The 22,025-nt window shown below is 33.7% G+C and overlaps 1 protein-coding gene across 2 annotated transcripts; it reads left to right on the top strand.

The window, feature by feature from the left end:
• The first annotated feature begins 16,633 nt into the window (after nucleotides 1–16,633).
• LOC111369358 lies at nucleotides 16,634–22,012 on the top strand. 2 transcript variants are annotated; one of them, XM_022990842.1, is made up of 6 exons: nucleotides 16,635–17,274; nucleotides 18,088–18,299; nucleotides 19,936–20,230; nucleotides 20,374–20,459; nucleotides 20,557–20,648; nucleotides 21,611–22,012. In XM_022990842.1, the coding sequence occupies exons 1-6, from the start codon at nucleotides 16,999–17,001 to the stop codon at nucleotides 21,838–21,840; spliced, it is 1,191 nt and encodes a 396-aa protein (XP_022846610.1). In that variant the 5' UTR covers nucleotides 16,635–16,998; the 3' UTR covers nucleotides 21,841–22,012. The 2 variants fall into 2 exon arrangements, with proteins under 2 accessions (XP_022846611.1, XP_022846610.1); XM_022990843.1 differs by lacking the exons at nucleotides 20,374–20,459; nucleotides 20,557–20,648 and having other exon boundaries at nucleotides 16,634–17,274.
• Nucleotides 22,013–22,025: the final 13 nt, after the last annotated feature.

Here is a 22,025-nt window from a genome sequence, read left to right as displayed (position 1 = left end):
GATTATAGACCTATTGCTTGTTGCAATGTTTTCTATAAGGTTATCACAAAGATCATTGCTTCTAGATTGAGGCCTATTCTTGGGCATATTATTGATGAATCACAAGTCGCATTCGTGGAATGTAGAAGCATGACAGAAAACATTAATCTTGCTCAAGAGCTCTTAAGGCAATATAACCGCAAAAGAGTTGCATCTTAAAATTGATTTAAGGAAGGCATATGATTCAGTTAATTGGGATTTTCTAAAAAGTGTGCTTGAAGGGGTCCAATTTCCAACAAAATTCATCGGATGGGTGATGGAATGTATCTCGATGCCTTCATACTCCATTGCATTGAATGTTTGTTTCCATGGATTCATAAAAGGAAAGAAGGGATTTCGTCAAGGTGATCCGCTATCTCCCTTCTTGTTTGTTATTTGCCTTGAGTACTTATCAAGAATGTTGAAGGGAGCTACTGAAAATAGTGAATTTAACTCCCATCCTAAATGTGGCCCATTGAAGATTACCCACCTAGCATTTGCGAATGATTTGATACTTTTTGCTAGAGGGGATGCTATCTCGGTTGGTACTTTAATGGAGTGTTTATCTAACTTTGGAGAAATGTCCGGATTAAAGATAAATGTTAACAAGTCAAACTTGTACACAGCGGGTGTCCATGGACAAGAGTTTGAGGATATTCTTCAACAAACAAACTTAGTGAAAGGATCTATGCCTTTTCGTTACTTGCGGTGGAAAAACTTAAAATCAGCTCCTATGATTCACTTATCAACAAAATTAAGGACTACATTGGAGCATGGTCGAGGGCTACGTTATCTTTCGTGCAGAGAATGGAACTAGTGAGAGCCGTCCTAGAAGGTGTTGTATGTTTTTGGCTTTCCATTCTTCCTATTCCGTCCATGGTTGCATCTAAGGTTACTAGTCTATGCCGTAACTTTCTTTGGGATTCAAAAAAAACCGTTGGTTGCTTGGAATAGTAGTTGCTTACCAAAACATGAAGGTGGGCTTGGATTTAGGGAAACTAAATGCTGGAATTCGGCAATTCTTGCAAAAACTCTTTGGAACATCTATAGCAAAAAAGATACACTTTGGGTGAAGTGGGTAAATCTAATTTTCCTTGGTGGTAGGGACATTTGGGACTACACGGCAAGGAAAGACGACTCTCCACTACTTAAAAGATTATGGAAATACGTGATAAGTTTTCACAACCTCAACGACCAGATCAACCAACAATTGACACAGCACGGCCTGAAATAGCAACTAAGGCTACAATGGATAGATTGACAGCATGCACAGCCGAAGGCAGATTTATTGTGACAACAACCTATGATTTTCTCAGACCAAAGGGGACGAAGACTGCCTGGACAGCAACAATTTGGAATGCCTATGTCGCCCCAAAACATGCTTTTATCCTTTGGTTAGGAGCTAAATTGAAGTTACTAACAAAAGATAAATTGAAGCATTTGGAAATTGACCGAAGGTGCATTTTTTGTGGAATTGCTGATGAGACTGAGCATCATATTTTTTTCTCCTGTCCAATCAGCTTTGCAGTATGGGGACATATCCTAGATTGGTTGGGCATTAGGCACTTCATGTCTACCCTACCTAGTGCATTGAAGTAGATTAAGAAAGAGGGTCGGGGGACGACGTGGCAAAGCAAAGCAAAGCGGATCGCTCTTGCAAGCACAGCTTTCTTCTTATGGATGGCACGTAATAGGAGGATTTTTTAGGATTTAAGACCAAATGTTTGAAGGCATTGTTCGAAGGATTAAAACACACGTATACAAAGTTATGTTCTATTTGTATCCTCATGTTTTGATTCCATTTGAGTCTTCGGCATTTAGATCTTTTATATTTGTTCATCCTTTCATGTTTGTTCACCCGGGTATGCCCGGTGTGCTTGTCTTTGTTGATAATAATGTAAGGAAATCTGAATACGTTAATGAACTCCAAGGCACAAAATGAAACGTTATCTTTTAAAAGATGTTTCTCCCCTATTCAACAAAGTCACAACGGGGTATAATAGAAAATCTCTCTCAGGATACAATGGAGGTGTTTGATTCAAATTGTGACTATTTGATCAAATCAAGAAAACACTCGAATATAACTGATTGATGTCAAGAGAAAGAAGGAAAAATAAATTGTTTAATGTGTTTGCAAATGAGAATTCGCCCTGAATTTATAAACACTGAGGCAACTGTTTGAATAGGTGTATTCCTTGGAAGTGACTGTTAAAAATGAACAGATACACCTATTCAAAAAACTTTTGAAAATAAAATTCTCTTTCGGGGGCGTTGCCCCGGAGCCCCCACGGGGGGCGCTGCCCCCTCGACCCCCGCGACCTGACCGGGCAGGTCGAACCCCGTTGCGCAGCGGCAAACACTAATCCAGGCGGCAAATCATTCGCAAAAACAAAAAATTAAACACATGCAAAATGATGAAAAATATCTAATAGTCTTCGGATTAAATTTTTGTTAGCCCGGATATGTTTGGTGTACTTGTATTTGTCTGGACCTTTGATTACTCGGGTATGTTCAGTGTACTTATAAATTATTTTTGATCTATAGTAATTCATATTTAGCGATCAAAAAAAATATTAAGTCCCTATTTGACAACCATTATTTTCAAAATCCAAATTAATTTGGGTATAGCCGGTCAGGCCAAGTCGTCACAGAACCATGCGTTGAAAGTGCAATCCTCGTTGAAGTTTTTAGGTAATGGCCCCACAGGACGGTGATCAACTTATGCAAAGAAGAAAGAAATTCTGGTTCCCATTTTCTTTAGCCTTCCTTTTTTCCATGTTTTACTTCTAAAATTCTTTTCTTATTGTCAACTTTGAATTTTCATCCCATATGTATGAACAATTTTTCCGTCCAATAGATTTAGCCCCTATTTAGTGTGGATTAAAATTTAAATCAAAATTAACAATTAATTTTAATCCTACATTTTATGTGATCCCCAACTTTTCAATCATACATTTTATCGACTTTTATTAAAATCTAATGTTAACTACACCAAACAGAATCTTATGTAAATAAGTTAAGAAGGTATAAAAAAATTCAGTAGGAGCGAAAATAAGGTGAGTTTTAATTGACTGTCCCCAATTTAAAAATAATTAAACAATAACAAATCAAGTGTGAAAGAAATTCTAGGATGGGTGGTGCGGTTTTTTTCGTGTTCCATTGTCTCTTTGAAGAACCTAGAAGTCCAAATTAAAGCAAGTGTGTACGTTTATTGAAATTTAAAATTAGCCATAATCACGTCGTTCACTTGAGTTTGAGTGTGTGATAGAATCCTTTGAAAATAAATGTATTCGTTCTTTAATGGATCTTTTACAAGATCCATTCAAATTGGCTTTGATTTGTTTAGAAAATGTAGTTCGAGGACATTCTAATAAAATTTTCTAAATTTGGTCATACAGCTTTGAAACCTTAACTTGCTCTTTTGTATTAAGTAGGCCCGGTCCTAGGCAAAGACCAGAGCCGGTCCTGTGTTTGATGGGCCCTGAGGCAAACGATAAAAATTAGATCCCGCAACGGCAAAATTCAAACGTGTATTAAGGACGTTGTTTTGTTGTGGGATTTAAGAATGTTGTTTTGTTGTTGGATAATTAGTCTTGGACCGGCACACCTTATTTTAGGCCTACTCACCTTGTTTTAAAAAAAATGTGGGGGCCAAAATTAGGCCCCTAATGGTCTTGGGCCTGAGGCAGAGGCCCATTCATTAGGGGCTAATTTTGGGGCCCCCTTTTTTTTTCTTTTTTTTTTTTAATAACAAAGTGAGTGGCCTAAAATAAGATAAGCCAGCCCAAGACTAATTATCCAACAACAAAACAACATCCTTAAATCTCACAACAAAACAACATCCTTAATACACCTTTGAATTTTGTCGTGGGAGGGCCTAATTTTCATCGTTCGCCTCAGGGCCTATCAAGCACAGGACCGGCTCTGGTATTAAGAGTCCTATGCTGAAGCCATTTAGGACTATAATTATCCTTGATTAGGTCTGAATTAGTTCATTCAATTAACAAAGTTTTTAATTCTATTATTCTGTCACATACGGAGGAATTTTTGCTGCAAATGTGAAGTTTAAACTATTTTGAATTAACTCCAAACAATATGTTACTTCTCGCAACTTGAGTCGGGGATCGGAAACTACACTAAGAATAAAGATCATAGGTAAATGATGAAAACATTTTTAAATTTGTTTTCCATCGTGATACACACTTGAAATAGAAGATTGATGACACACACTTGAAATAGAAGACTAATGAGGGTAACAAATAAATTAAATTTAGGTAACGGGTTTCACATTTCATTAAAGAAGACAAAAGTCTTAACTCATTATAAATCAACCTGAATACTATACAATCATCATCGGTCAAAATAATCCCATTTCAAACTTAATATAAAAATATAGATCTCATTTTCAAAACGTCGAAAATCTACGTCTAACAAAAAAATTGAATGCTAAAAAATTGAACATCGTCATTGTTGGATTTTTTACACCCAATAAATCCGAACAATGATATTAAAATAATGTTGTATAAATTATATCAACACCCTAGTAATGATTTGACACTTTGACTTGGAAACATGGGCCATTTGAAGCAACTTAATTAATAAAGGGAAGACCACATAAATCATAGTTTTAAAGATCACATTTCATAAATAACAAACTCAATCATATATTTCAAAAATCAGGTGATCAATAAATTTATTAAATATTAAATTATAATATGATATCCATTAGTTATTTCCACCCATGCCATCCACCTCATCTTATCACCACCTTTCCTCCACCCACCACCAGAGCTCCGGCGACCACTCCGGTAACGGCTCCGACGATTGTTCCGGTGGCCACTCCGGAAACTATTTCGACGATCACCCCGCCAAACTGCTCCGACAACCACTCCAAAAACTGCTCCAATGACCACCCTAGCGCCTACTCCGGTAACTATTCCAAGCACTACTCTGGCTCGCTATAGAAAAATCTCCAAAATTTGAAAACAATTTCTCTCTCTACACCCCACTGTTGAAAAATCTCCAAAAAGCTGTGGTGATCGTAATGGTGCATTGTAAGTGATCAGATTTGCACCTGTGATATTTGTGACCATACCTGTGTCATTTGTGACTAATTGTGACCAAATTTGTATTTAGTGTGACTGTCTGTGACTATGTCAATCTTAAGTCACAATCAATACAAAATTGGTCACAAATGATCACAACAAACACATACTTGGTCGTATAGGGTCACCACAAACAAATCTGCACACATCACATACATGTGATTAACTGTGACTAACTTTGCATTCGGTGTGACTAATTGTGATCAAAATTATATTAAAAGTGACTGTGTGTGACCAAATCAATATCAAGTCACAACCCACCATCACCACCAATGAACAATAGATTAGAAAATCATCGCACCCCCAATACCACCATGAGCACCACTGCATCTATTCCACTGCCTCCGACAATTACCACCACCACAACACCCGAAAAATCGCCACAACACCACTGCACAAAGCACTCACAGCACACCACCACCATGAGAAGAATTCAGCTTCTAGAGACTCTAAATTTAAAGAGAATTCCAATAGATCAACATCTGATTTTGGTAATTTGTCCGCATTCCTCAAAAACACTACCAGCACCACCTTAAAACCATCGCAAAATCAACTTAAAAACCATCAAAAATCATCTAAAAATTACCTAAAAAACCACCACAAACCATCGTTGCTCCGACGATGAGAGCGGTCAAATCGTTTTCCGGCGAAGTAAAACAGGATAGATAAGTGAAGAAATCTTCGATGAGAAGGCTCAAGTCGTCACCGGTCTTCACCATTACTTCTGCAAGTGGCGACAAGCGATGTTGCAAGAAAAACCATGGCCGGTGTGTTGCTTCTTTGGTAGTGGTGGTCAGTGAATTTTGTGGTGCCAGAAAAGGAGAGGGTTAGGTGGTTGATGGTAGAGAAAGTGATAGAGAGAGAGATGGCATAGAGAGAGAAGCTGACAGAGAGAGATGGTTAGGGTTACTTACAATTTGGGAATGAATTGAAATGGGGGTGGAGTCACTGGTGTGCGTGGGTGGTATATGTAGATTAGATTTTATTAAATTTTTATTAATTATAATTATTAAAATATAATTACCACCTGAATTTTGAAATTAAAACTAACCTTCTCTATTTTTGAAAATTAGTCTTTAAAGGTAGGTTTCTAGCTAATTTTCCCATTAATAAAGGTTGCTCGTGGCCCAACACTCTTGGATAGTTCAAGTTGGAGTTGAATTTGTTGTTGGTGGATACGTGAGTTTTGGCCCAAGTGGTTTTAAGTATCCCGTGTGGTCATTTATGTTGGCCCAAATTGATTAATATTCTTGGCTCAATTGCTTGTGTTTGGCCTCATTGGTGGTGACATAAAATTGAGACTATATCAGTCATCTAGCTGCCGTGTTATGTGTATGCGTCATTTGCAGAGAGAAGAAACATAGTGAGGGAGCCGTTTTCGGGTTGAGTGATTACCATAGTTACTCTCTGTTTTTTCCCTTCCTTAGTGGTTGCAAACATCACCACCATCATCCTTTGAGGGGAAGAAAATTGCCGGCAACTAAGTGTTGAATTCTATGAAATTTTTATAGTATTTTTCTGAACTCATGAAGTACAACGTGGTAAAATTTCAACATCATTTGGGCACACAATAGGACGCCTAATCATATGCTAAATGGATACCTAGAACACAACATATGAAAAAAGAGCATAATTTTATCTTATCAACCTCCAAATGACTTGATTATATAGTCAACGGACAGAGGACTCATATGTCTTTCAAAGCCCACTGATTTCATTCAAAATCTTGTAGAATTCTATTTGGATGATAGTTTGAAAATCAAACAGAATGCAAAATTTTTTACTTCAAGTGTTTACATGTTCAAATTCACACACCCAATCACATTTTCTATCAAAACTTATGCTAAACATATCCTACTAACATAAATTAATAAACATCAAATCATAGAGCTATATGAAAATCTAATTTCATGCTCAAATGAAGTACAAGCTCATAATATAATCGTGTAAATTCATTATCTTAATCTTACTTTTAAAATACATGATAGTAAATCCAGTGCATGAGAGCCTTGATCTTTGATTTGATTTTCTTTCTATTGGCTTCTCCACAATCTATGCAATCTCCATCCGTACACAATCCCTTCTCAATCTGAAAATTTTCGAAGAGAATATTTCTTAGATGCAATCCCCTTTGAACAAATTGCATATTCATATGTAAAACATAAAAACTTCATAGAGTAAATATTTCCATGTATTTGAGCTATCAATGAAATTTTTTATTTCGAAGAATCACTTGAGATCGTGGGCCTAAATTTTAGCTTTACAGTTCATAACTTACAATTATAATTATACGCATAAATCATACATAAACATTCGTAAGAAAAATCAACTTGCGCCACCAATCTCTACGCTTGATATGAAAATAGAAAATCCTTTGCCTTGAATAACCAAACTTGTAGCAACAAAGTTCTTGATTTTCCTCGTTGCAAATAAGTTAAAACTAACACAATTTGAGATGAAGAAAAATGAATTACGAATTTGAGGAGACATGGGGTAAAACGTGACTCTCCACTTGTTTAATTAGCCTTAAAATGAGAATTTGAAGAGTTTTTTACTCAAAAAATAATTCTTGTAATTTTTTTATAAAAATATTTGCATGGTAACTCAGACCTAAATACATGGAAATATTTGCATGGGTCAAATCAATCAGAACAAGCAAAATAAATTTCAGAACCTTATACCCTTAATAATTTAGGAAAAACATATTTTACCTGTCCTTATCAAAAGCTATAACCCATAGATGCCTTCAATTGGATCTCCCACAAAAAAAAAAAATAATAATAATAATAATAATAATAATACTCAAAATATTTTTCTTGGATGAAAATAATGATGAACTAGTCATTAGATAAATTGCATTAATACAGAAGAAAATATCGATGTGGAGGTTGAAAATATTTTTTCTAGGTGGTGTAATGTGAATACCGAACAGGGGAAGAGTAAAAATAGTAATAATCTTGAAATTACGAGACTTGATAGTGATTGTAGTGATTTTGTATAATACTAGAGATGAGACTAGAGAATTATGGAGAGTTGTGTGGAAAAATAGCAGCCTCGACTTTTTTTATTTATGACAGAAATCTGGTGAAGGAGAATGGAAAAATACGCAGTAAAAAGTTCAAATTTTGGTTGTTTCAGGCTCATAACGTTGACGAAAGATGATCGAGGAAATTGATTGTCAATAAAAATGCATCAATTGAAGTCAAATTTAGAGTACAACTTGTCAAATGATTAATCATATTTTACACATCAAAAACACATTTTATTTCGTAATTTTTATAAATAATAACTCTATAAGCACTAGAGACTTAATGGTACCATGCACCTAAATTAAGTTTTGTGCCAAATCATTGAGATAATCTACCGCACTCCATTGTGGTGGAGAGAAATTGATCCTCAATCATTTCAAGAAAATGACCCACTAATCCTCCCAACTAGCGCTGAAATTATTTTCTCATCAAATTCGGCACAGTAAATTCTTAAACCTACCATTTATCGGCTACCTAAACGTCAACTTTGGGTTCGGTTGATTGACTCAAACCTAACCGATGTCTTCTTAAAGTTTTGAAGACATGTTAACCAAAAAGAAAAAAGAAAAAAATATATAGAAAGTGTCAAAGTCAGGATAAGAAATTGACAAAAGTGGCTTTTTCTTTTAAAGTTGGCCCATATGGAATCATACTTGAGGATATGCTGCTACTATATCAAAATTTGTTTCTACTTTGTAGGGTTACTGTTACAACTAAAACCAGGAGTAGCATATAATCTTAGAAAATTTCACCTCTAACTATTATTCATGTCTCTGTAGTAAATTGATCTTTAATTTTTAAAGAATTAAGCTAGTGTGCTAGATGAATTTTGATACCCCGGTTGACCTACACTCACATTGGTATGGGACCCGCGCCGATCTCATGGGAATAAAAATGTAAAAAATAGCACCCCACTCATCCCGACTATGAGTGTAGGTCAATCGGGGTGTCAAAATTCATCTGGCACCCTAGTATGATTGATTTTTAAAATAAAAATACCATGTTTGGTTGTACTTGTAAGCTGTTCAAGTTCAAATATGCTTATAAGCACCTTTAATTGCAAACACATGGTTTACAAAAGGTTCATTTTTCAACAAATAATGTAAAATAAGCTGATGAAAAGGAGATGATGCTTTTTTTTTTTTTTTTTTGGGTCAAATGGTTATATTTAGAGCCTATTTGATGTATTTTTATTTATTTATTTTTTTTTGGAATATATATGGTTAAAAATTAGGAAAAATTATAAGTTCACGTGTAAAATTATTTTAATAGAAAATATAGTTGAAAATGAGTTTGGAGAAAAATGAATTTTAAAGAATTTCAACCATACATCATACATGGGCTTAATTTGACTTTGGGGTGGAAATTATTTTATCCTCACCAATAATTAGATTCTCATACATAAAGATCATTTTGTATATCTTTACATTAAATTTAGCTTAGGAGTAATGTTATTTATTATTGCGATGATAGAACATTAGTAATGTGACAACTTATTATTCTTCACAGTTCTCTCTCTTGAGACCATCTCCTCCCCTCTCTCCCATAAAAATTAAACAATCAAATTTCATTATCTCATATAAACTGTCACATCATCGATATCTCATCATCATGACGATAAATAGTATAACTAGTATTGACAATACATATTCCCAAATTTTGTAATTATACTTATCAGCAATATTTTCCAAATATAAAATCCATAACTTCTTCAAAAAGAAGTTCATCTTTTGTTTTCGTTACATTGTTACTTGATTTTCATTGAAACATGCTTCAAATTTATGAATTATTGCTCAAGGATGCGAAGAAAAATCTAGTTTTGCAAAAAATTGGCATTCAGAAGCCACGCCACAATTTGACATGGGATTTAGAAAACTTTTAATTTCTAAAGACGAGTTGTGCAACTATATATAAAAAATAATGTTATTTAGCTTCATTAATGATGTTATAAGATCAGTCTAGGTGGTTCCTATGTAATAAGTTCAATCAAAAGTAGAATCGAGTAACTCATTTGATTGTACTCTCAATCATATATCTTATTTAATGTCACAATAATGATATACTTTAACACCATATTATTTTATTTTTAAAGATCAAAACAAATTAAAATCGTGCTACACTGCCATGTGGGCCTGGCAAAGTGGATGAGCCCAACGAATTATTTCCCTATAATCATTCGCCAACGTCCTTTCCATTCATCACAATCACCCAGACGATGGCGGGCCCTTGACCATTTGAGTCCCAACACCAGCACGTTTTTCCTTTTGTTAAATCATTATATTTTAGTACAAGTTGGCAGAGAGTTTTTAACCCATGTTCCAATGATTGTCCTGTATTTACCTCTCGTCGAGGAGAGACTTCAAGTGCGCCACCGAGTTTTTAACCTATGTTCCAGTGTTGTCCTGTATTTACCTCTCGTTGAGGAGAGACTTCAAGTGTGCCACCTCGAAGGGTATCCCACTACACACTTCCGAAGTGGTGTCTCGGCATTGGACGGGCGCACCACGTGGATTGTGTGCCCACCCCACGGAAAATTTAGTCCTCGTTGAGCTTTTCATTAGGTCCTTGGAGCCTTGTTTGGTTTTTATTTTTTGAAAGACATAGACTCCTCGTTTATTTCTTCTACTGTCAAATGGTTTTCAAACTATATGTAGACGAGTGAATTACCTAAATGGTCACTGAACCTTGTAAAAGGCTTTTACGGAGTCAGTGAACTTTAAAAATCATCAAATTTATCACTAAACTTTACATAAAGTTTCCACATATCACTAAACTTTAAAAATCACATAATTCATCACTGAACTTTGTAAAAGGTTTCCTAGTAATTACTAAATTTAGTGACCCTTGGAAAACTTTTTGCAAAGTTTAATGACCCCATGAAAATCTTTTGCAAAGTTCAGTGATGAATTTGGTGATTTTTAAAATTCAGCGACCCCGTGAAAACTTTTTACAAATTCAATGATCATTTGAGTAATTCACTTATATGTCGACATTTAAATCCAATCAGGGTCCATTTGACATAACTTTTGCTTCTTATGGAAGAGTTTTTGAAGGAAGCTATGTTTGAAAACTAAAATTTTAAAACACTTCCCATTCCTAAAGTACTTCTAGAAAAAATCACATTAAACCAATTTTTTCTACAAATTCTTTAAACTACCAAAAGCACTTTAACGAAATTAACCAAATGGGTCCAATAGTAATTTTTGGATCTCAAAAATTCATTTTGACATTTCAAAAGCCATGTCAAACCGCGCCTTAGTGCCTTACAAAAAAGTACTGCGTGTAAAAATTGATCTTTGAAAAACGATAATAATGTCATCATATAATAATTATATATTTAGTAGATTATTAATTCTAATATTAGCCTATGTTGGTAGTCAACAATTAATTTTGACCACATATTTTATGAATTTAACAACTTTCAATCACATATTTCATCAACATTAATCAAAATTTATTAAAAATCTGATTTTTCTCACCGAATATGAATTTAATTTGACACAAGGGGAAACTTTAAATTACTTTGGGCCCCTTTCCGTTCGGTCACTTTAAAGTGACTTTGGCACTAGACATTCTCAAAATGAGTACTTAAACTGTGAAATATTACCTTGCCATAATGTGATGTATTTCCAATGTCAATAATTTTTTAACAACGCATCTTTTAAAAATACTATTTTAAAATTCCTTTTTTTTTTTTTTTTTTGGTAATGGACACCAAATAGGGCTTACATAATTATTAAAGTTTTTTTAGATAAAAAAAAAAAGTAAATGTTACATCCACCCGGGTTTTGCCATACTAACATAACGGATGACCGAAAACACACATGAGGGTCGACATATTTTAATGGATAATTCTAAGTATACATAATTTGGTTTACCTATTCTCACAAGCACGTGGACCCCACGTGAATAAAATAATCCCAACACGTGATCTCCACACCTCTATTATGAGATACGTAAAGCATTAGTTAAAAAAAATTAGGTACATCGTCATCTAGTATGATCCTTTTTTAATTCACATAGGGCCCCAGCGCAAAATGTGATGGCCGTTCGCCTCTTCTGACAAGCAATTCATTCACTTAGCTTTATCCTATCCGCCACGTCCCAGAGTAGTTGTGTTTAAACGTGCGGCTGCGGCCTGCCCCATATCCTTCCCCTCGGGATACGTGATCAGATTTCATCAGATAAGAAAAGGTGCCGCCTTCAAAATCCAGCCATACACGCGTCACTCAAATTATTTTGGTAATGATTTCCATTAACCCTTCACGTGACTAATCCACCAGGAGCCAATCACATTTGTGCTTAGACAGCATTAAATGCATATATAAGATAGCTATTGTCTAATTTTTCATTTTTGGAATTTTTTAAACTTTAGTACAATTTTTCATTAAATGCATATATAAAATGATTAAATATTGTTTATTTTGTGCAACTGTTTAATGGATTGTAGATAATTTTCAATTTGATACAGGATTTGGTGCGAGATGTCCTTACTAAAATGTTTATAATTTATACCTTAGCATTTAGATGTCTATTGACCATTTGTCGTACCTAAAAACTAACATTAATCAAATTGTCAACGAAGTAGATATTTAGTTTACGGAGAAATTAAATTGTTCCACCAAAAATGTCAACATTGTATTATCATTTTTATATCAATATACTATTCATCAAAGCAAAAGATCACCATTGGACTTGCACATGATGCTTCGTGCTAAGGCTTGACAACTCTCGAATCGAATTGAAGTGAATCAAACTGAACAGTTATTCTTAAATTAAATACCCGAATGAGTATCTGTATTGATGACCTACGGGTTTTGTTCGATTCTTGCTTCTACCGAAACTCCCTAATTTTTTTTTGTCTTAAATAAGTTAAATTATTTTATTTTTTAAATTAATTTGCTAATTAGTTAGTCCAAATCCAAAGTATGATTTTCTGATTTCTAATTTTCAACAAAGTTCAACTTAATCAAATTGACCTAATTTTTACTCGAATTTCTTATTTTACTGTTTCTGCCGTCTTGAGAAATCGAATTGGAAGCTTGGCTGTGCTTCGCTTCATTATTATGAGCTCGCTATCTTCCTATTATTGTGATTTTAACAATCAAATTTATGGAAAAACTCAACAAAGAGAGGCACAAAAGATATCACGGAATTAGACTACATTATTTTGTAAGAGTTAAGATTGAACATGTTATAATTGAATTAATGTAATGTTGTTGTAAAGATAAAAAAATTAATTATTGTACTGAACCTAGGAACCGAATTCGAACAATTTCATAATTAAATTTGAATTTAATAGTTCCATTTACTAAATATCCAATTCTTTTTAGAATTGAATCGAATCGGCCATGTCCAAACTTCATGCTATATAAAAAATACTAATGATAATAATAATGTGCTATACAAAAAAATTGAGTGATAATAAGGACATGTTTGATAGCCTTATTTTTCCATGGAAAAATACTCAAATGGTGTGTTTGATGGCCAAAAAAATTCCATAAAATTGGTTTTTCATTTTCCTCCCATGTGATGCTATTTTTTTGGTTTTTAAGGAATTCAATTTCCTTTGGTGGGAATTGGGTTTTTCAACTTCTTCTTCTTCTTTTTTTTCTTTTGGAAATAAAAATAAATTCTATCTACAATTATATCTCTTTAATTGACAAATTTCATGAAAAATAAAACCAAACAAATACCAAAATATTTAAAATTTCAACATTTTTTAGATAAAAAATTATACTAATTAAACACATTTAATTGGCAATTCCCAGTAAAATAAGTTTTATATAATTCAATTCCCTGAAATTCGTTTTTTCACCCAAATTTCATTAAAACAATCAAACGAATCCTAATAGTTATTGTAATATAAAATACTTAATCGCATTCTTTGATAGACGAGAATTATAGGTCAAGGTTTAGCTATATCTTGCCCATGGACCAAGACTGATAATTAGCCCCCATTTGGATTTCATTTTGTGGAATAGTGTTTTTTTGAAAAATGAGTGGTTGAAAAAGAAGAAAAAGTTTTCGATTTATATGTAATATTATTTTATGGAAAAATGAAATGTAATTGAATGAAAAATAATGGGGGGCCAAACGGAGGTTTAGTAATATTTTATGAACTTTTTAGTATGAAGAGTGATGGATTGATAAGTATTATTTTAAATGTGTGGTGGAAAGTAATATTTAATTTTGACCGGATAGTATAAGAAACTTTTAGTTCATGTTGAGTTTAGTCAATAATTAGTTTTTAGTAAATTTTGATAAAAATTTAAAAAAATGTAATTAAAAAGCTGATAAAATTTGAGAATTCCATTAAACATGTGTTTAAATTAATTCTTAACTTTAACATAATTTTTTATTATTTTTTTAACTAAACCAAATGAGAACTTAATTGACTAATAATCCTTTATTAGATAAGAAATTGAAGGAAAATGATGTTTTGATTAGTGATTTTTAATAATGCTAATTGTATATGAGAAGTTATATAATGATTTACATACCGATGATATATAAAAAAAAAAAAAAGAGAATTTTTTTATTTGGTTGAAAAAATTCTGATCCAACCATATCTCAAAACATCATATATATGTAAATCATTATGGGCATGTAATACAATCGATATTTTTTTGAGAATATATGGTTAAAAAACAAATTTTTTTTATTTACGAGTAAAATATTTTATTGTGTAAATATGTAGTTCAAAATAATAATTAAAAATAAAGAATTTTTGTTCAAAGAGGTCAAAGAGGAACTAAAATTTCCCAAACACAGGCCTCATCAAACAATTTACTATTTTGAATTTCACAATGAAATCATGAATTGGAAAATAATTAAATAATGAGATAGATACGGGTGGCAGTTCAATTTTAAAGGAGAAAATTGATATTTTTTGGGAGATTATAAATTTTGAAGAACGTGAAATTAAAAAATAGAAATAAAATTTGAATTTACACATAAAATTGCATTGATTGGAAGAACGTACAAATAAAAATAAGTTTGGAGAAAGATGAATTTTTAGAGAATGAGGCTAGATTATGAGCCAAATTTCAAATTTCAAATTTATTTTATTATTATTATTTTATTTTTTTTCAGTTTTAGTTCATTTTACAATTTATTTCTTAACTTTCCCTTTTTCTTGTGCACATTTTTAAGTGGTAAAATAAAATAATACGTTTTAAGACGAAATAATAAATTATGTACGCTATCTAGTGATTCATTGCAAGAAATTAATTCCACTTCATCTCCTTCCTTTCTTATTATGTATAAATTATTTTATTTTGATTTTTTTTCCAAAATTCGAAGCTAAAAACAATGTGAAAATCTTGATTGGTTCATCCAATTTTCGAATTAAGGTCGCAATCTTTTCTAAATACTTGCTTGTTCATGTTAATGTTATAATTAACATAAACAATGTTTGTAATGATATTGTAACAACAACCCGTTAATAATGTCTTAGTAAAATGGATGGCTATGGATTGGTTACATTCCCACCACATTTTAATTAAATTAAATGTCATTAAATTTTATTCATTATCACATTTATATTCTTAACTTTTTCTTAATCACATTCTTATTTTTTATATTTCAGTTATCAGAAAATCTTATCATTAATCATGATTTTCGTCAAAAAAATATTGTTATTAAAAGATGGTATATGAATATTTTGAAAGAATACGGGAAATTAAAAGGTTATTAACCTAATAAAATTATGTTCCAGTGGCAAGTTGTCTTTTTAATTTTCCACCAACTCCTTATTACACCACCATTTTGTAGCCTCATTATTTAAAAAAAATAAAAATAATATACCATCACTCACACCAAGTGGATCCCATGCACCAGCTACCCTCCGACTAAGGCGACGACGGCTGTGCTTGGAGGAAGAGGGTTTTCTCCTTATTGACTCGTGAAATGGGCGAGGAAAATGGGTGGTTTCTCTCCCTTTAGAAATCTTTTCACGTGTTAACTTTTTTTAAATTCCAATTGTTGTTTTTTTATTTGTTTTGCAATAAAGGTTGCCACGTCAGTAAATTTTAAATCCATGTTAACACTCTGTTCCCATCCCTGTCCGTCTAGCATTATTGGCACGTGAAGCACCATTTAAAAAAAATATTTTTTCTCCGGTAAAGCTACCTTGTCAAAATAATTTGACGAAAAGTTGGACACACTGTATATGACAGTAAATCACTGAATAAAAGATCGATTGTATTTTAAATTATTTAATGATAAAATGTCATGTAAAATTATGTCAAAAAAGCAATAGCATGATTGATTTTCCCCTTCTTACATGTCTTTAGAAATCTTATCTATATGATTTTGAGAATTGATTTTTTGATCGTTAGAAGAAAAGTGAGGTCAACCTGTGAGAGAAGAAGTCAAAAATTACGGCTAAAATAATGAAATAACGATCAAAAAATTAATTTTTTTGATAAAAAATCCCAACCCAAACATGCTCTATATCTCTCTATGCGCCCACTCTCGCCGCAAATAGATACACATATACATACACACACACACACATGTTGGCATCTCTCCTTGAAGAACTTTGAAAAAGTTGATCTCAAACAACTTAGCTCGGGTTTTAATCTGCTCCAATTTCTCGAATATGTCGACACAAATTCGCTGATTTAAATTCTCTTATCTTTAAAGACCAACAAATCATTCCTCAAATCGATTACATTGAGTTTGAAACAACTAATTTGATCAAATAATCTATATATAGTCATATATAAAAGATATATAAACAGAAAGCTCTTCATATATGAAGGGTTTAAGGCTATAAAGATAGGTATATAATTATATCGATAAATAAGGGTTTTTTGGGTTTTTTTAATATATAAGAGGAAATGCTAGGGGCAGGATTGCAGATTAATAGGAGTAGAAATGGGGAAGATCGGTTTTACAGCGTACCGAGGGCTCGCCGGAGTCGAGATCACCTGCGGAGAGCCCAAAGTGACATCACCGCTAGTCGCTACCAGAGCCGAGCAGGTGAGCCTCTGGAAAAAGCCAGGCTGGCTGATGCTGTGCCGATGGTGGCGGCAACCGAGCCGTCACCTCCTTGTAATCTGGAGAGGTTCCTGGAGTCGATCACCCCTTCAGTTCCGGCTTCACATTTATCCAAGGTTTCATTGCTTGTACATTAATTGAAGTTTTGGAATCTGTGCTTAATTAATATTTGACTTTATCAGTAGTAATTAGTTCCAAAAGATGGGTTTATTCTATTAATGTTATTAGGACATTTAATGCGATTTTACGAGTACGAGTGCTGTAGAACATTGTATCCTGCTTCGATATGAGATCTTATTCATAGAAGGTTGTAGCTTGTTTAGCCAGGACAATTGTTTCGTTGGTTGTTTTTAAGAAGTGGTAATTTAATAGTTTCTTTGATGATTTTTATTATTGTTTTGACCTGTTTTAAAGTTTATTGAAGTGGTCATCTTTCAATGCTTCATAATTATTCTACATTTAAAATTTAGTTCCCACAAATTCGAAGGTGAATTTTGTGTGTTTTTGAATAAGTAATTAATGTGTTTTTTAATGGTTATTTTCTAATACATTTTTATGCGTCTGGAGCAATGTGCTGGTGCTAAAATCATACTAGATGTAAAATCGCATTTTCTAGTTAGCCAAACTTTAAAGAAATTAAAAATTGTGAATTTTTTTCGTGTATTGTTATATTTTATCACAAGAAGCAAGTGGAATTTTTTTTCCTGCCTCAAGGAAGCAATTCAAGCAAAGCTGCAGTTACAACATTAATATGCAGAAAATTATGTCCTAAAGATAGTGTTTGGCTTTGCTAGTGTAATAATCTTTTTAACTCGAAAGATGTGGTGCTAACAAGTAGAAATCTTGAATAAATGAGTTTTATCCTGTTTATTAGCTATTGATCTTTTGTTAAATGGATGCTGACTGAATATGTTGAAAATTGTTAACAGACGACTATTAGGGGATTGAAAACGAGCAATGTGGAGTTTCAGCCATATTTTGTGCTTGGTGATTTATGGGAGTCATTCAAGGAATGGAGTGTATATGGTGCTGGAGTGCCGTTGATAATGAATGACAGTGATTCCGTGGTTCAATATTATGTGCCCTATTTATCGGGTATTCAATTGTACGTTGACCATTCAAAGAGTTCAGCTAAATCAAGGTATCTATACCATAATAAGTTCCTTTCAGATAAATACGTACCTCACGGAGTACCACAAGTTCAGAGAGCCTATTACTTTCCAAAGGAAAAATAAAGGATAAACTGGTGCAGAAAGACTCAAAGACCTGCTGTTCTCGTGTTCCATTTCATGCATTATGTTGTTTATTGAGATCAAGTTGGCAAATTTTTGTTTGCATTATTGTTATTGTTGTGGTTGCCAAGCTACTCTATGAAACTCCCCTTTTAAGTTTCTTGCCAAAAATAACTTTTGATTTTTCAGCTTGTTTCAACACACTGTAGACAATTAATCGTATCTGTAGCAATTTGTGATTTGCCTTGTGATAGATGGGTACTTCCAGTTTCAAGAATGAACTAATCCAAGTTGAGCAGTGATGCTGTTGTGGAAGTTTTTGAAAACACGTGTCCATCCTGAAAAATAAACTCATGAATATGTTATACAGATAAATGGAAATAGAATTGCTTGTTTTTGAATGTTGTCAGTATGGATTCCTGTATGTGTGAGAATGAGAGAGGGTGGTTGGGGGGAGAATGTGTGTGTTATGTCTAAAATCAATATACAGGTACACATCTATGTGGGTCTGTGTCTGTGTGATTCTTTTATCTTTAATAAATAGGTTGTTAGATTATAAGTGAAAAATACCAGTCACTTTGGAAGGTTACTTGTGCTCCCTTCATTCCCAGTACAATGTCTTGGTTTAAATTGGGTTCATGCTTTTGGTAAGAGTTGAGAAAGGTGACTATTTGATGGAACACTATAGTTTTACCACGCAATATGCTTCACCCATTTCTCTCACATTCAACAAAATGACTGATTTTTCTTTGTGCTCTATTTTGTCATCTTCCTTTATAAATTACTATTATCTTTAATTTGCTAGAAATCAGTGGAGTAATTTTGTTTAGTCTGCTTACATAATTTCATGGCGTTTAGTTATTTACGTTCATGATGGCTATTGAAGCTATTAGCAACTCAATATTTTATAGTTATCTTTCAGTATATTTGTTTGCTAGTATGTTTCTGTTATATACATGAAGAAACACACCTTGCAACTTGCTAGAGTGACAAATGAACTCTAAAATGGAAGACATGGTGCCCGAACACACTCGCCCACATTTTGCTCAATGGAATGCACAGACTGATGAGTGTTACATGGACATCCAAGTTCTTCTATTTTATTTTTTTACAGGGTCATGTGGTGGTTATAGTCTGTATAAATAAGATGCTTTTGTGTCTGAGATGTGCGTATTCAGTTTCCACGTATTGGTGGTCCCACGATAAATTAAGTATTCAATTTACAATGCTTATCGGGTTATACTTGCTTTTTTCCCATTGAGAACTGAAAAACCAATATTATAGGTGTCTTAATTTTGTGACCTCGAGGTTTTGTGCTGAGTCATGTTGCTTAATTTCTTTCTTTTTATCAGTGAAAATGCTTACAGGATATATTTACTGTGTCTTATCCTTGGCTGCTGTGCTAGATGTTACCACGTGGCTTTTTAAGTATCATTAGGCCTTTTTCCCTTTCTTAATTGATTGATTACCCTGGATTAGTACTCATTTATAGTTTTGGCGAATTAATGTTCCTCAAACAAGTCTCGCATTTACATGGTGTGATAGGCAACTTGGTGAGGAAAGTGACAGTGATAGTTTTGCGGATTCTAGTAGTGATCGAAGCAGCGACTGCGGACTGGATAGAGGTGGCTTGAATTATTCAAGCCAACAACATTGTTATCGTTGTCAATCAAGTGATAATCCTCTTAGCATTGACCGATTGTCTGTGAGTGATCAGAATATGGCATTTCAAGAAGGTTTTTCTAGTGATGAAGGTGAACCTGGAAGTTCGCAAGGTTGCTTGCTGTTTGAGTATCTCGAAAGAGACCAACCTTACAGTCGAGAGCCTTTGGCGGACAAGGTTTGTTCCTCTTCAGATTCTGAATGCATCACAACTGCTTTTTCCTTTTCTTTTCTTTTTCCTTCAATTTTTTTTAGGGCAGAGAAATTGAATAACAGTTCTGTACTCTGTTCCTCATGCTTTCTATACTGAAATTGTCACAGATATACGATCTTGCTTTCCGCTATCCTGAACTCAAAACCCTGAGAAGTTGTGATTTACTCCATTCCAGTTGGATTTCTGTGGCCTGGTAACAATTATTTTCCGAACTCATGGGATGCTCGATTCATTTACTGATCTCTGTGTGACCATACGAATGACTCACGGGGAAACATTTACTTTTGTAGGTATCCTATTTACAGGATACCAATGGGACCATCACTCAATGATTTGGATGCTTGCTTTCTAACTTTTCATTCTCTTCATACCCCCATGACAGGTATTTGAAACTCTATCTCCCACTCTCTTATACACGACCCTCCATGGTATTACTACTTCTCATCATTATGTATTGTCCGATGTCACTCCTTTTTTCTTTTCCTATGCACATTTCTGTATATTTAGAAAAGACCAAGCCATTACATATTTGACCTCCATACTTGATTCTTTATCTCCAGTGATATGTGGAGTCAAACATTGATTGCATTTATTAAGTTTCTTATTTTGTTAGTAACTCCTATCCTATTATGAACTTATTTTTATATATATTAAGTGAAAAAATGATGATTATAAGCACGCCCAAACACGTTCAATAAAAATTTATTTTCAAGTTTAATTCACTTGTAAGCTCTCAAACATCCTCTTAGCATTTACTCCAACCAAGTCGCACTGCTCTTTTTTGTAGTGCCCAGCCACTTGCTGGCTTTCCTCTGATCTTTTTCTTTCTAAATTTTATGAGGTAAAACGTTTCTAAGAGAATATTATGGTCATGTATGTGCTACAAATGATGTCTTCACGCTCTTTAGATTAGATCTGACTCTCTCTATTAGTACCATAGATGTAGAGAGTAGAGAGTCTTCTGTCGAGTGTAGCGAAGGGATTCTCCTAAGAGAAGCTTTAGAGGGAATAGGGGTGAAACTACTATTAGAGTTGCTTCAGTAGTGATTGTGTGGCTGTCCGCCATGCTAATGTGCCTTGGATGATCCACATTTCAGGGTAGGTGCCGATGAGCACATTGAACTATCCATATGGTTGAGAGCAATTCTTTTATTTTAAATCGACCATATTACCATCTATTATTAGATTGACTAATCCTTTATATTGGAATGGGTAAGCCTGCGTTATTGCTCCTTCATCTGAATTATATGGAGTTTAGCTTTGCTAGAATGATGTATTCTGCATTTTGATTTATCTCTTCCACAATGTCACATTATTTTGAGCTTGCATTTGCACTCTTTTCAGGTAACGAGGCTATCCATCCTCCAGTTGTTACGTATCCCAGTGAGATGGATGGTGTTCCCAAGATTTCATTGCCAGTTTTCGGTCTTGCTTCGTACAAATATAAAGCTTCATTGTGGACTCCAAATGCAGGATGCCAGCACCAATTGGCAAACTCCCTCTTGCAGGATGCTGATAATTGGCTGAAGTTGCTACAGGTCAACCACCCGGATTTCCTTTTCTTCTGCCGTTGATGAAATCTAGAGATGGCATCAGAACTGTCATGGCTTCAACATTTTAAAGTTTTGATACCATGTCGTCCTAGAATCTAGTAGGAAGTTTGAGAAATGGGTTCTTTTCCATGTTATTATTCCGTTGTTAAACTATTATGATAAGTGACTAATCCAACCCAACTCTCAAGCCCAGAAGATGGAAAAAA

Source organism: Olea europaea, chromosome 20 (assembly GCF_002742605.1).
Source record: "Olea europaea var. sylvestris chromosome 20, O_europaea_v1, whole genome shotgun sequence".
NCBI classification, from domain to species: Eukaryota; Viridiplantae; Streptophyta; class Magnoliopsida; order Lamiales; family Oleaceae; genus Olea; species Olea europaea.
The sequence above is the reverse complement of the archived record's forward strand: the minus strand, read 5'-3'. Positions and strand labels throughout refer to the sequence as shown.

Bases quoted from the DNA above. Each gene is read 5' to 3' on its own strand.
- LOC111369358 (XM_022990842.1), top strand. From the start codon at position 16,999: ATGCTAGGGGCAGGATTGCAGATTAATAGGAGTAGAAATGGGGAAGAT. The intron at 18,300-19,935 runs GTATCTATACCA...ATGGTGTGATAG, and splicing joins AAGAGTTCAGCTAAATCAAG to GCAACTTGGTGAGGAAAGTG. The intron at 20,460-20,556 runs GTAACAATTATT...TTACTTTTGTAG, and splicing joins AGTTGGATTTCTGTGGCCTG to GTATCCTATTTACAGGATAC.